This window comes from Poecilia formosa, unplaced genomic scaffold (genome assembly GCF_000485575.1).
Source record: "Poecilia formosa unplaced genomic scaffold, Poecilia_formosa-5.1.2 Scaffold205, whole genome shotgun sequence".
In the NCBI taxonomy this organism is placed as follows: domain Eukaryota; kingdom Metazoa; phylum Chordata; class Actinopteri; order Cyprinodontiformes; family Poeciliidae; genus Poecilia; species Poecilia formosa.
Genome location: NW_006800144.1, coordinates 1031737 through 1045554, shown reverse-complemented (window position 1 = coordinate 1045554; position 13818 = coordinate 1031737). Strand labels below are relative to the sequence as shown.

General features: G+C 37.8%; 2 protein-coding genes across 5 annotated transcripts in view; one reads left to right on the top strand and one right to left on the bottom strand.

Annotated features, from left to right (window-relative positions):
• Nucleotides 1-5719, bottom strand: part of LOC103148443 (beta-2-glycoprotein 1-like) — a 21713-nt gene extending 15994 nt beyond the window's left edge. Inside the window, exons 1-2 of the mRNA XM_007567225.2 lie at nucleotides 5715-5719; nucleotides 3880-3886 (exon numbers count right to left, since the gene is read on the bottom strand). The gene's annotated coding sequence lies outside the window, so the exon portion shown is untranslated. The remainder of the gene's footprint in view (nucleotides 1-3879; nucleotides 3887-5714) is intronic.
• The window catches only part of prkcaa (protein kinase C, alpha, a), a 132473-nt gene that overhangs the window by 2976 nt on the left and 115679 nt on the right, over nucleotides 1-13818 (top strand). For all 4 annotated transcript variants that reach the window (XM_016679225.1, XM_016679224.1, XM_016679223.1 and 1 more), the window contains exon 2: nucleotides 425-456. In XM_016679225.1, the coding sequence (XP_016534711.1) occupies nucleotides 425-456 (32 nt within the window). The remainder of the gene's footprint in view (nucleotides 1-424; nucleotides 457-13818) is intronic.

Here is a 13818-nt window from a genome sequence, read left to right as displayed (position 1 = left end):
GAGCTGCAAAGAGTCATTGTTAACGAAGATGGCTGTTTAGAGTGCTTTCATGCATTTTAATGGAAAGTTGAGTGGAAGAAAAATGCCTGGTTAAAAAAAAAATTTAGATTCAGTGAAAAGAATGTGAAGCAAAGATCATTCCAGAGCTTAGGGGAGATTCATGAGATCAATATATACATTCATATATGTGTAATATAAGTTTCACTGTTCAAATTGAATTACTCAAATCAGATTTTTATTCACTTTTCCAAATTTCTCAAGATGAAACTGTAAAAAAACCATCAAACTTGTGCAAAGCTCATGATTAACAGCTGTGTCCTTGGAATGAATGTGGTGTGAATGGGTCCATGTGTGAATGAATACGTTATTCAGTGTGTTTTAAACAGTAAGAGCCATTCAAATCAGTCTCCTCTCTTTTTCACAGGGGGTTTGGAAAGCAAGGATTCCAGTGCCAAGGTAAAAACTAACTGTTTGTATCTCTCTCTCTCTCTCTCTGTGTGTGTGTGTGTGTGTGTGTGTGTGTGTGTGTGTGTGTGTGTGTGTGTGTGTGTGTGTGTGTGTCAGACATTTAGGCTTTAAATGTCTGTTTTGAAATCAGGCTCCTTATACGACTGTGTCCATGCATTTGGATTTGTTCTTTTTGATGGTTTTCCACTTTATTTCAAGCTATTTTGGCAAAAGGAAGTGTGAATATCTGGTGGTAAATGTGAGTGTGAATTTGTTTTTCTTTGTTGTTACCTTGTTAAAAAAAAGAAGAATAGGGTCAAAGCTGAACAGGGCCTATGTTAGTCAGATTTTCAAACACCGCACTGAGATCCAGATGCTGATTGTTTTCAGTCAGATATTAGTCATGTGACCTTTGGGAACTCGTGTATTTGCTTGTGTTTTGTTGAGCTGTGTTCAGTTATAATCATAAGAGGAACTGGATTTTAATTAGTTTTTAAATAATCAGGAGTGTCATATAGAGGGGAACCTTCATCAAAACAGTCATGGATGTTTTGGTTTGGCAAAACCAAAAGATGAGACGGTTTTGTTAAAACAGTGGGATGAAAAAAGTGAAATGGAAGATAGAAATACAGTAAAGCTGGAAAGTTTCCTCACCACCACTCACATCTGTAAAGCTGGGTTTTATATGAGCTTAAGTTCGCTAAACCTCAGAAGTATTTATCTAATGTGGAAATCCTTAGGCTTGCCAAAATCAGTCTGCCTGTAAGTGTCCTCAGCTGAGTCACTTATTGTACTTATAAATAATTTTAGTTGAGAGGAATGAGCATAAAATATTAAATCGATCACGTCTGTAATTTTTATCATCCATAAAGATTACTATTCGATATTTTATTCTTATAAAAACAACAACAGCACTATAGTGAGAGTATAGTTACATTTTCAGTTTTTCTATTCTGCAACAATTAAAAAGTTCTTATAATTTTTATTTACATTCATGGTTTCTTTCAACTTTCTTTGTTATTGCCTGGGTGGTGTACCATACGTTGCTTTCACATTGTTTTTCAATTCGCCACACATCTTACCGTATCTGAAAATGCATTTTACATTTACATTTTAAAAGTAAATAAAAGTTGTTTACTTTTGTTAAAAAGTAGACAACGCATGCAAAACCATAAATACAAAATACAAAGATACACAACAAATGTTAAAACATTAAGCTCTTCCGCATATGCGTAGCAGGACAGTCTTAACCCATTTTGTATAGTGTCTGTTTATTGGGGTCAAAGGTGACATATTTAATGCTGTGCTACTGTGTCAGGACAGAATATCCTTCTGTTACAGTATATTTCTATAATTGATGATTGTCATCTGGGGATAAATGTTTGTTACTGTACACACAGTGGACAAATAATCGGTCATATTACTATTTGCTTTATTATTGATAAATTAGGTGGTGCTGATGTTAGTCGGAGTCGCTTTAAGCATTCGGCATGCTGAGTTAAGTTAACTTTCATTGATGCAGACAGAGCAAATGCATAGCATAGCATGAATTTAGATAACGTTTTTATTGGCATTCTCTGCAGAATTTCAGCAGTTTTGTCTTATGTACAGCATATGTAATTTTTTAAAAACAATCAATATTTTGGTGGACATATGAATTTGTCAAGAAGTTCAAGTAATCTGTGGCAGCCTGGCTTAGTTTGAGATTACATTTTTATTTGGCACAGTATCAGAAGCACATAAAGTAAAGCACAATAATGTCAATTATTGGCATTCGTATTAATGATAACTGTGAGCAATCGTGTTTACCTGAAGGTTTATGTGGAGTTAAATCTTAAAAGTCGTAACATATTTCAGGCTTGGGCTGGAGAGAGAACAGTGTGATGTTGAGGATAATCAGAATTTTTTTTATTAAAAATTGTAAAACATGATTTAATTGTTTTCATTTCTATTGGGACTTAAATTATTCCACACATTGATTATTAATATTTTTTGTCTACAACATTTCCTTTTTTTGAACATTTCATTTTGAAAGACGGAATTAAGAAAATAACGTAAACATGCATTAAATTTACAATGAGAATTACCTGAAAAAAACAAAAAAATCTTTCCCCGTTTTACTTTTTATTGATTAAAATTAGGCAAGACAAGAACGGGATTTAGTCGTGCCGTTTGCTCAAGTAGACCTTGCAGCCGACTTTTTGTGGCTTGTGTCTCGCTGAATGTGTTGAAACAGTGTCACTTTTATGATAATCTGTTATGGCAACAGATCCAATATCAGTCATTCAATAGGCACTCTTGTAAAAAAGTAAACAACGCGTGCAAAACCATAAATTTAACAAAAAATCTATATGTAGGAAAATGCAAAAACAAAAAATGGCGTTCCAAAATCACGTCATGTTCTCTTTTATTTGGTTATTGCTCTGTCCTTCTGCCGTCTTGTTTTTTCTAATGTAGCGTAAGGCTCAACAGGAAGTATGCTTTTCAAAATAAAAAACAAAATTTCACAATAAAGCTGACCTAAACTAATGTTAACCTCACTTGCTAAATTTTTACAAAATTAAAGACAAAAGCATTGCACAAATAACGACATATTTTTTATTCGTGGCTCGGACGCAATCCTTTAACTTCTACTCCCTGACCATCATGAATTCAGCTTCCAAAAAGCTGAACTTATGAAAGACAAGAAGGTCCAAAATAGTCTCAAATCATCCAGCTGACCAGCAGTGTGGAGCAACAACCACTTTATGATGATGATTTGTGAATGCTTTCATTAAAAAATATTTTCACTTGAAGTCAAAACGAGATTAAAAACTTTAGAACGAAAGCGAGCGAGACACCCGTTCATCTACTCATCACACAGTTGGATGTAGACGGTTCATCGCACCGTGCGTGTGTCCTCGGAGGCTCGCATCATGGAAATGAAATTGTAAATCATCATGCCTATTAGCCCGTGCGAACATTCAAATGTGACTCCCCTCCGCCCTCGAGGCTTGACTGCTAACAACCCGACGCCCACGCCTTCGTGTGATCCGCTCTCACAGAAACGGAGAAGCAACCTTCCACTTGAAACCAGTCATGAATCAGTCTGAGGTGTTTAGAGTGTTGATAAACCAGCATGTTTTCTTTTTCCTTCCCTCCCCACAACCTGACATTATCGTCAGCGCGTCCCTGAGCCCACTCCTCTGCTTTCACGGTTAGTTCTCGTCGTCACAGCCGCGGCTTTCACTACCATAAACAGAGTTTCTGGAAGGATGGCGTTTTAAAAGAAATGGACACAAAAGATGCTTTTCTTTTTTACCTTCGACACTAATGCACCAGCAAAGACCGTCTCTTTCTCTCTCCTCTCCCTTCCCCCCTCGTATCATAAATCAATGCCCTGACCTGTTGCATAAATAATAATCCTGCCTTATCGAGATGGTGATTAGTTACACTGAAGCTATTCGAAGAGAGAAAGGTCCCTGTTTTATAACGTGTGCTCGGCCATCAAATATTAAACTTACGATCCCATAAAATGAGGGTCAGGTTCTCCAGCAGAGTCGGCCTCTTAGTCACCGCTTGAATGACAAAGTGATACCGGAGAAACGGAGAGTGGCATTTCTATAACTACAGCGACATTTAATTTTCAGCCTCGCAAATGTCCCTTTTCCGAGAATAGGCCGAGGTGAGCAGTAATACTCTACCGAGTGAGTCTTACATGAAGGTCGTACTTCTGCTGGAAGAAATGCTGAAGCGATGAATTCATCCCTTGGTTTAACAACGAGAAATAAGGTCGGAGTGATAAATCGATTTGATCAATTTATCAATATATATTTTGATTAAAAAAAACAGATTCAAGGAAAATCAGTTTTTTTTTGTTTTTGTTTTTTTTGTTTTTTTCCCCACCAGTGAATTCTTTGGGTTACCATAGTTTCTGGGCAGCCATCTTGTTTCACAAGCGTGTTTTACAGCCACTTATCTGGACTTTGAATTCAGGTCAACTCTACAACAAATGTTAGGACCAGGGTTTGTTTTATTTATGTATTTATTTTAATTATGAGATTAAAGTCACACTAATACACAAATAAAGTTTAATAAAAGGAGAATAAAGTTGTGTGAACTCACACAAGAAAAAAAATACTAATACTGAATCTTTTTGCAAATAAGTATCAAATTATTATCATTTTAAACGATTGTACAAACAACTGTCTATTTCAGAGAGAGAATCACGTGAATTGATCGAGTCATGTCTGATTTTTTTTTTGACAATAAATTAACTTTTATTGTAATTTAAAGACATTTTTTCTACTAAGTGCGTCTTTTTTCCTGCTAATATTATGACCATGTCTTCAAAATTTAATCAAAACTGTCATAGTCTGACTCTAACCCTACATCGTAGTACTCACAGAAGGGAGGATTGAAATAAAAGTCACTTTTTGAAAATATTTTTTTGGAAAAGAAAGCGAGCGAATAAAAGAAGTAGCCTTGGTATGAAAAAATCTAAAGTTATCAATTCTAGCACATACTTAGGTTTGAAATGCAATCCACAGAAGCACTTTAAATATGTTACTTTGGGCATTTTTAAGTTCATGTGATCACGTTGAACCTAACTGTAACATTTCATGCAAACTGTAACGAATTGATCCATAAACTAACTGGCAGAAAGGACTGATTACGGAAGTAAACAATGTTAATGAGGCGTCAGTAACGTGGCTGTAGATGAAGCTGCTGCTGGTTGTCATGATGCTGGAAAAAAGGGGAAAAAAAAGAAGTGCTTTCGTTCAGCTACAATGCCGCAAAAAGCGAAGAAACGGCAGCGTAATAAACAACAACCTCCAAAATGATCGACATCCCTGGCAAAAAATGTGTGAAAGGCCTTAAAATGAACACAAAGTTTTATAATAATCCACACATAATACTTCGTGCAAACCACTTTGACAAGAAATTACCACTTAGTCTTCTCCATATGTCACAGCACAAGATTTGAGCAAGCAGACGAAGAGGAACGGTACAAGATTCCTCTTTGAATAATCTCTCTAGATCCCTCAGAGAAATGAGAAACCCATAAACAAAGACATGTCTGGAGAAGCAGACACGTCCTGATTTTACCATGTGTTTTGGTTCATTGTGTTGATTTACAGAAGCCCAAAGATTTTTTTTTAATTGAAAACCTGCAGATATTTCAAAGAGTCCGTCATGTTGTGTTCCCAGAGGCTTTGGGGGCCCACATAACCACAAGGTCCTTTACCGTACTCACCAGTGAAGTGCTTTTCTATATGCAGGACTACATGGAGTGTTTATTCTCAATAAGCTCAGGTTTAGGCTCTTCTAATCAAATCCAGAGTTTGAGTAAAAGTCACAGGCAATATTTAGCAAATCGACTGTGAGCTTTAGGGTATTTTCTCATCCTCATGATTTGTGATGGCATGATAAACATCTTCTGTCAAGACTGGTCGATAATTTCCTGTAGTATTTTCCTGCGTCTTATAAAATTGCTTGAAAGACATGTTCACTTGTGTTGCCCCTTATTGGAGAATGATTAAGACAACCGGGCTTTTGTTTCGTGTCATTCGCACAACCAGCAGAAAGAGAAAGTCATGGATTGCTAATTTAGAAGCTCAAGCTAATAAAGAAAATGCTTTAGTTACATTTTCTTTAGAGAAATTAAGAGTGCCTTTAAGTTATGGGATTATGTCTGTGCGATTCGGTTTTAAGGCTTTTTACCCATCTTTGCCAGAGATGCCAATAAGCACAGATGACTCCGTAACTCTTCAACATGACTCTTAAAATAAAGCGTCGCAGTGAATTTGATGTTGTGGAAACAAACAAGCAAGCAGCGGCGTTTGAAGATCGTATCTGCGCCCTGAGCGTCCGCCGTAACATTTGCAGCGGAGTCTTGTTTCGAGCGCCAGGTCCTGTTGTGCTTGTGCAGCAGGATGTGTCCAATCACCATTTAGACGATGATGTAATTTGTCCTCATGTCACTCAGCTGATTTACCATTCAAATCTTGTTAAGATCACACTCCGTCTGTGGAGACCTTGGAAGTTGGGGCTGTTTGGGGACCCAGACAAGGGGGGTGAGGGGAGGATTTCCATTTAGTTTTTATTACTTGGTTTTATCAGAGTTTAATCCACTGGAGTTAATCCTGTTCTGTGACCTGAATCATATTCAGTCAGCTAAATGTATTCATAAGCAAGCTGCAGCGTTCAGCTGGGCCTCAGGCAACCCAAGTTTTCGCGAGGTCAAGTGCTCTCCTTGTGGGCGTCCGTAGTCTATACTTACTGAGATAATATGTGAGAGCGTTCACTTCCTGAACACGTTTTTTTTTGTTTTTTCTCCTCATACAGTCCTTTGCTGAGTTATGTTAAAGGACAGTGTAGGTTGCGTTATTTTGTCATTATCAACCAATTTAAGAGATAAATTTATGAACTCATGTTTCATTTGCAACGTAAAACAGTTGTGACCCTTGAATTTGATGCGTTTCTGATCAGCCCTTCCTGTTCCGGAACTATTTCATAACAAGAATTGAGACATAGGAAACATATTTTGATAATATTATTAAAGTAATAGTATTTTATTAGGAATCTGCTTATTGAATCAGCAGAAAAATAGGGTACACAATGCACGATATATCGGCCAATACTGATGCTTGATAGTAAAATGACGTAACGGGTGTCTCTTGTAAATGAGACAATGAGTCTCAAGAGACTTTATTGTACAAATAAAGAAATAACAATAACAATAAAGTAAGTTGCTATAGCAACTATATTAATATGGGTAGTTGTTAACGGCGTTTTTTTTTTTAGGTATGTTTTATTTCTAAAAAAAATTTACAAAAATAAATTTTTGCTTTTTTTATTTTTAGAAAAAATATCCCTAATTATTTGTAATTTAAAAAAATATGTTTTTGGGGGGGATTTAAAAAAATACTATATCATAAATCAGAAGTGTATTTTTTTTATTATTTACTGCCACATTAGGCTTACACTATAGCTTCCCCCGTTGTCCCAGTGTTCTTCTTACTAGGTGTTTTTTTCCTCCCATCTGTAATGTGAAGTGTTTTGTTTTGTCTGCTTATAACGGCCCCCTGGGAATGAACCACAAAAATAAAGAGGTCCAAGACTAATTTCCATGTGTGTCTGGAGATGTCAGGCTAATTCACTGCAGCCACTTAAAGCTTTAAATAAAACGAAAACATTCGTAGAACCCTGTGCCAGTGCATCGATCCTCCCTGCAGTTGTGTTTTGAATTATCTTTTCTTTTTTCGCTATTTAATTCTCGCAACAGTCCGTTCCTGCTGGCTTCAGTCTGAAATGGCAATAATTGCAAAATCAATGTAGTCGTGGTTCTATAAGATGCCTCTTTTGAAAGCAAACAACATATGTGGAGAGAAGCAGCGTGCCACTGAGCTGCTTGTGGGGCCAGAAAAATGATTTGTTTTTCTTTGCCTCGTTTTCACCTCTGCAAACGGCTGTTAATACAGATAATTTGCCTTTATAGAGCTGCAGTCATATGATTTCAGGAACATGACCTATGTTCTCCTCTGTGGTTTGTTGGCAAATTATTCTTGACCAAATCCACTGGAGACGTTCTCTCTTACTCTGATGCTAGCGGAGGCTAATGAGCTTTCCTGTTTTGAAGGAACCCAACCTCCTCTGGGTTTGACTTTGATAACCTTGTTGTAGCGCACACCAGCTGAATATCTAATAAGATGGATTTTAAAAGCTCCAAATGAAACAAAACTGGCAAATAGCATTACCATAACAACTGGTGCTTTTGATCAGTTCAAGCTTTGATAGTGAAGCAAACCAAACTACAATTGCGTTTTTTTTTTTTAAACCTGACATGAACGGTAGTCGTGTGAAACAACATTTTTTTCAGACGGTTTCTCTGATGTCCTTGTACATGCTGAGCAAAGTAGTTCTTATCTTTCTGTAGCTACAGACGTTTAGCCACAGGTTTCTCTTTCAATCACATCGTATAATGCTTTAATGTTTTCCTACTTCTGTAGAAGCCCTTAAAGCTGCCCGCCAGACGTGTCGGCAGAAATCAATCAAGCTCGCTGTAGATATAGTTTATCATCTGCAGAACAATGTGCCAGGGTCAGGTTTTCTCTTGGTTTCGCTCTTTTATTGTAAACCTTTCTTTAATAAAGATAAATCTTATCAAAAAGGAGCTTCCATACTTGCTATTGGTAACATCACAAGTTGCCTATTTGTGTTATTCTTGTTTTTTTTTGTGTTTCCTTTTTGAACAAATACCTCTTCCAAATGTTTTTATTTTAGTGCCGATATATCGTGGGTGCTTAGTTCACAGAGACCCAAACATCGGCCAATATTGGTGATTTTTTTTATTTTTATATATATTGTTATCGCTCCAAATAATAAAACTGGTCCGATATCAACAACCGATACTAATTACTATCTTGTTTCTGTTTCTTTCTGGACGGGGAGAACGTTTTGTCCTGCAGTATTCGCTTAGTCATGTGACAGTGGTAGTGATGCAGCACAGGATTGTGGGTAGTTCAACTGAAGCAGCAGTGGAATCAGCGGTGTAGTGGTTTTTTTCTCAAGGTATCGAAAAGGTAGAAAAATATCGGTAAATATCATTTATCGGTCACAACAACATTTCTATCATAATGTTATCGAACTGGGTAGATTTTTGAAAAACCTGATTTCTATAAAATCAGAAGTGAGAGACTAGATTAGATAATATTGGAAAGAAAAAATTGTAGCGATAATTTAGAGGATGATGCAATCTATTAAGATGACCGTTAGGTCTTTACTCGTTTTAATAAGTAACTGTTAAGTTAACGTAGTGTGATTTCAGATTGCATGAAAACTGCTCTTACCTCAAGTGAAAACTACCTTTATTCATGTTATTTGAAAGTGTTTTCATTTTTTATGAGTAAGCATTCACACTATGGGTTTTCTGAAATTATCCAAGCATGAGGACAAAGCCGCATTGCTTTCCTGGGTGTGTTTTTCTCAACACAATGGGTCCGTAATTGCAGAGTAGTAAACTTAAAGCTGAAGGACCTAACTTATTTATCTGGAGATTTTGGGAACAAATTGGGATTTTCTTGATATAATTGTGGAGATGTTCTGCGGCTAAAAACCAGGAAAAAAAAAGAGAAAAAAAGAAAGTGCTTTATGATGGAGATAGAAAATCCCTTTCGTCCTGGGATTGACGTAAGCCCCGGGCTTCGGCCGGGGTTATGATTCCATGCCCACACCGCAACATCTGTTGCATTATCTCTGCTACCTTCTTGACCCCGCTTTTGTTCATGCTTTCACTCCCGCTCTCTGTTTTTTCTTTTTTTCTTTCCCTCCCATCTGTTTCAAAGCTCCAGTATGCTTGCAACAGAGGTAGCCATTCATTTGAAAGAGCTTTGATTGGACTCATCTCGTAACGTTTAAGTAACTTTCTTCTTCCTCTCAAGTCAGCGTTTCTGTTTCTTGAGCTCTTCATTGACAGGAAGTCACCCTCTGACCTTTGCCGTGCACTATCGGGATGAAAGATGATGTCTGTACATTTTACAATGGCACGGACATATGTAGCCGTCCCATCCCCTGATGGCAAACAAAGGAAATGGCTCATCAAGTATTTGTTCTTTTGCAGGTAGCTCTGTTATGAAAAAGGCTCATTGTGCCATCTGGACTCTGAAACGTCTCCCTGTTAATACCGTTTAAGCCAACAGTTAGACAGCCCTGCATACAACAGATGAAGATTTGGATGACGAGACCTTTTGTCACTCAAGTGTATGTTTGAGTGGATGTTTATGAGACTGAGAGTGATGGGCGCAGAGTTCATTGAGGGGAGCGGCTATATTTAGAGGAGATCCTTGGTCCTCTGAAGATAGCTCCTGCTATGCATCGCATACATTCTGTTTATTGGAGGACATTTGTTCGGGCTCTGTAGATGGGCATGTTTGGATTACATAAGAGCATTATCTGGGGACGCACATGTCCCGCAGATGCTATCAAATCAACAACTTCACCGAGAACGCTGTGATGAGTGCAGAGCGCATAGTGTTTGTTTCTGTGTTTGGATTTCCCGTAAAAGGACTTTTAATAGTCTATTTATTTTAAATGCCTTATTAGTTCAGCTAAAAAACAAAATATTCTAATTCTAAACTGCAGAAACATTGTATTTCCTGATAAATGCCTTTAACTAACAGAGATTTGTAGTGCAAGCAAGTCTGTTAAGAATTTGAAAATAAAATGAGGTGCTGGGTTTGAATCCCAGCTTGGAGTTTTCTGAGTTTGATTGTTCACCCCATACATTCACTCTCAGGAAACTTTTAAAGAAATATGCTTAGCAGTCGGCCTAGGCGATAAACCAAAAATGAACAGAGTCTGAAATTTTTGACAATGACCTATGGCATTTTGTCCATGTCGATATTTTCTGTTTTAAGAAAATGAAAAGTGGTTTTTGTCTCATTTGGCCTTGCTCATGTCCCTTTAACCATCCTGTGGTCTTAAGAAACAGTTTTTTTTTAAAGTTTTTTTTTACTGTGCACAATTCAAGAGTTACATTGTCCCAGCGTGGGCGTTAACAAGTTTTTTTCGTGGGTGTGGTTTCGGGAACTTACGGTCTGATGGGATAAACCTCCCACTTTTTCTTCCCCACTTCCCTGCTGTCCAACCGTGACATTTGCTGCACCCTGCCTGAGCCTTACACTAAGACTGTGGGAGGGTTAAGATGCTCCGCTTCGTGTTGTCTGTAGTCTTGTGACTCCACCCTTTCCAGTTTGTAATAAGAAGTGAAAGAGACGGTGATGTTGAGAAAATAGAGGACATTTCAATGGCGGCGGAGCTGGTCAGAGCAGGACAGAAAGTTCATGTCAGTTGTGTCTCTTTGCCTATGTTTCCACTATGAAATGACATCACTTTAATTACCGTAAAGAAAGGCTATGAATAAAATCAAAGGCTAAAACACAATCATAAGAAGCAGATATTTCTGTTTAAACACTTCTTACCAAGGCTCTCGAATTCTAACTGGTTTCTAGTTAGCATTTTTTCCCGACCAGTGAAGGCATCGTAGAAGTGAGATCTCTGAGCATTTTGGATTTTCCTGAAAGCTTCTTGCCTCTCTTCCTGTTTCACATCAATCAATCAGAGCAGCTGCATTAAGATTAGACTAATCCATTATGACGGCATGCATTATTTATCACCTTAATTCCCTCTATGCATTTGGGCTAAATGCTGCGTTGGGTTCAAAATGGACCTCATAGTTATAGTGTATTTGGTGCTGTGTGCAAGATGACGTTACCTTTGATGAATTGTGATGTTAGTACCAGTTGTTGGCCTCAAAGAAACTGAGAATAATTGTCAAAAGTTTTTTTTTAACTCAGCACTCATGTTCCGCAAAATATATCTGTGTTTTTATTTATGTCCCTTTGACGCTACACTGCATCTTTCCTGGCTTTCAAACCTAGATTAGATTACGTTCCCTGGCTTTCTACTGAGAGCCGGACTTGGTTGAAATCTGTCCGTCTCCTGCTTTCTGCTCAAGAGGAACTGCATCCTCTGCGACCTGCATTTCGTGATACACCAAAGCCGAGTCCCGTTCCTGATTGCATACCATCATACCGCGGCACAAATCTGCCTGGTGGATTGATAAGGGGATTTCAGAGGCAGGAAAAGGACCAGCTGAGCAGCCATGGGTGGGATGATGTCTGCGCTCCCCGCCGAAGGGCTTATCCCACACTCCGTCTGAGCAATCCCAATTTTCGGATCTGCTTGTCATGATCGAAGAGAAAGATAAAACGTCAGAGGATGCTCTCTTTTTTTTTTCTTTTCTTGTCACTAAGTGTTTATTCAGACACTGGTTGATTTCATTCGCCAAAACTTCCATCGTCGGGCGATTCACATTCACAGAAGTAAACTGGGAAACAAAGTCTATTTTTAAACAGACAGTGTGCAGGGAGTGTGAAGGAGGAGGAAAGGTTCTACTGGCAGCTTTATGTTGCAGAGGCTGCTCTGCGTTTACGTGCTGATTTTGAGCTCCTGCAGGAGGATGTTTCTGGCAGCGGGATCATTATGGGTTGAAGTTGAGAATCTCCAGATACATCACAGCGAGCCAAAGCGTTAGAGTCTCACTTTGCACTTTAGGCCCTCGAGAATGGTTGTATTTTATTTTTATTGTGGGGAGTTAGCTTTATGAGACTTGACAGCAAAAATAGTTGTTATATTATCGTTATTTTGTGACAGCAAACAGAGATGAAAAGGGCATCAGGTTTTTTTTACCATGATTATCTGAATTGATTTTGTCCAAACCTGAGTGAGCTGGTTGTTTTGAGTCATTTTTGATGTTTCAGTAGGAACGGGGAGGACTCACGGTAAAATTGGATTTTAGTTCAAATTTATGGCCTGAGCCTGGTTTGACATTGGAGCCGAAATTATTTGCTTGATGGTTGAGTCGGTTATGGCTTCTGTGGTGTGTTTAATAAGCCTACAATACACAGAGAAAGCCAAACAAGAATGCATGACATCAAGTTGTGATAATCTACTTATTATAGTCGAAATAGAGAAGTTACCAGCTTATCCTGTTGAGAAAAGAAGGAAAGTAAGGTGCCACTGTTCATTAAGCTGTAACAAACACAGCGCACTGCAGAATAAATCCATCACACATTACTGGTACAACAACCGACAAAACGGAGCTGGAAGACATTCAACAAAAAACGGGAGACTAACACTGCTTGCTTAAATGATGGTTTAAAAACAACAAAAAAAACTTTATTCAAATAATATCCCTGGTTTACTTTGGGCTCAGGACTATAATTAATGTTAATCAGACACAGCGTCTATTGGTTTGGGTCTGGTTGGATTTTTTCAGGCCCATTTAAACTCCGAATTGCGTTCAAAGAGTCCTTACTGTGTTGCACTCAGACTTACAAAAGAGCTTTTACCAACTTTTTCACATTTTTCCACATCTGATTGAGTAAGAGCAAACCTGAGTGTATTTTATTGGACTGTATGTGACCGATCAATATAACATTTATTGGAAAAAAAACAACAACAAAAACACTGATTAGTGTAGGGTGCATTTCTTATCAGCCATTTTAAAAGTTTAATTTAAAGTTACAGCTATAAGTCGTTCAGGTTATTTCTCCATCAGCTTTGAATATCTTTACTGACATTTTTGTTTCTTTTTAGAAAAATGTCTTAAACTTGGTTGCTTTAAATGGCACTTTTCAAATCTTATCACAGACTCTGAATTCATTTAGGTCTGAACTTTGATCGGACCATTCTAACACATGAATATTCTGATTTGATCACATGTTAAGGGTCCAGTATCATACTCTATTTTTTTTTATGTCCGTCTTCCCATTAACTCTTAGCAGCTTCCCCACAGCATGATGCTGCCACTGCCTTCTTTTACGGTTG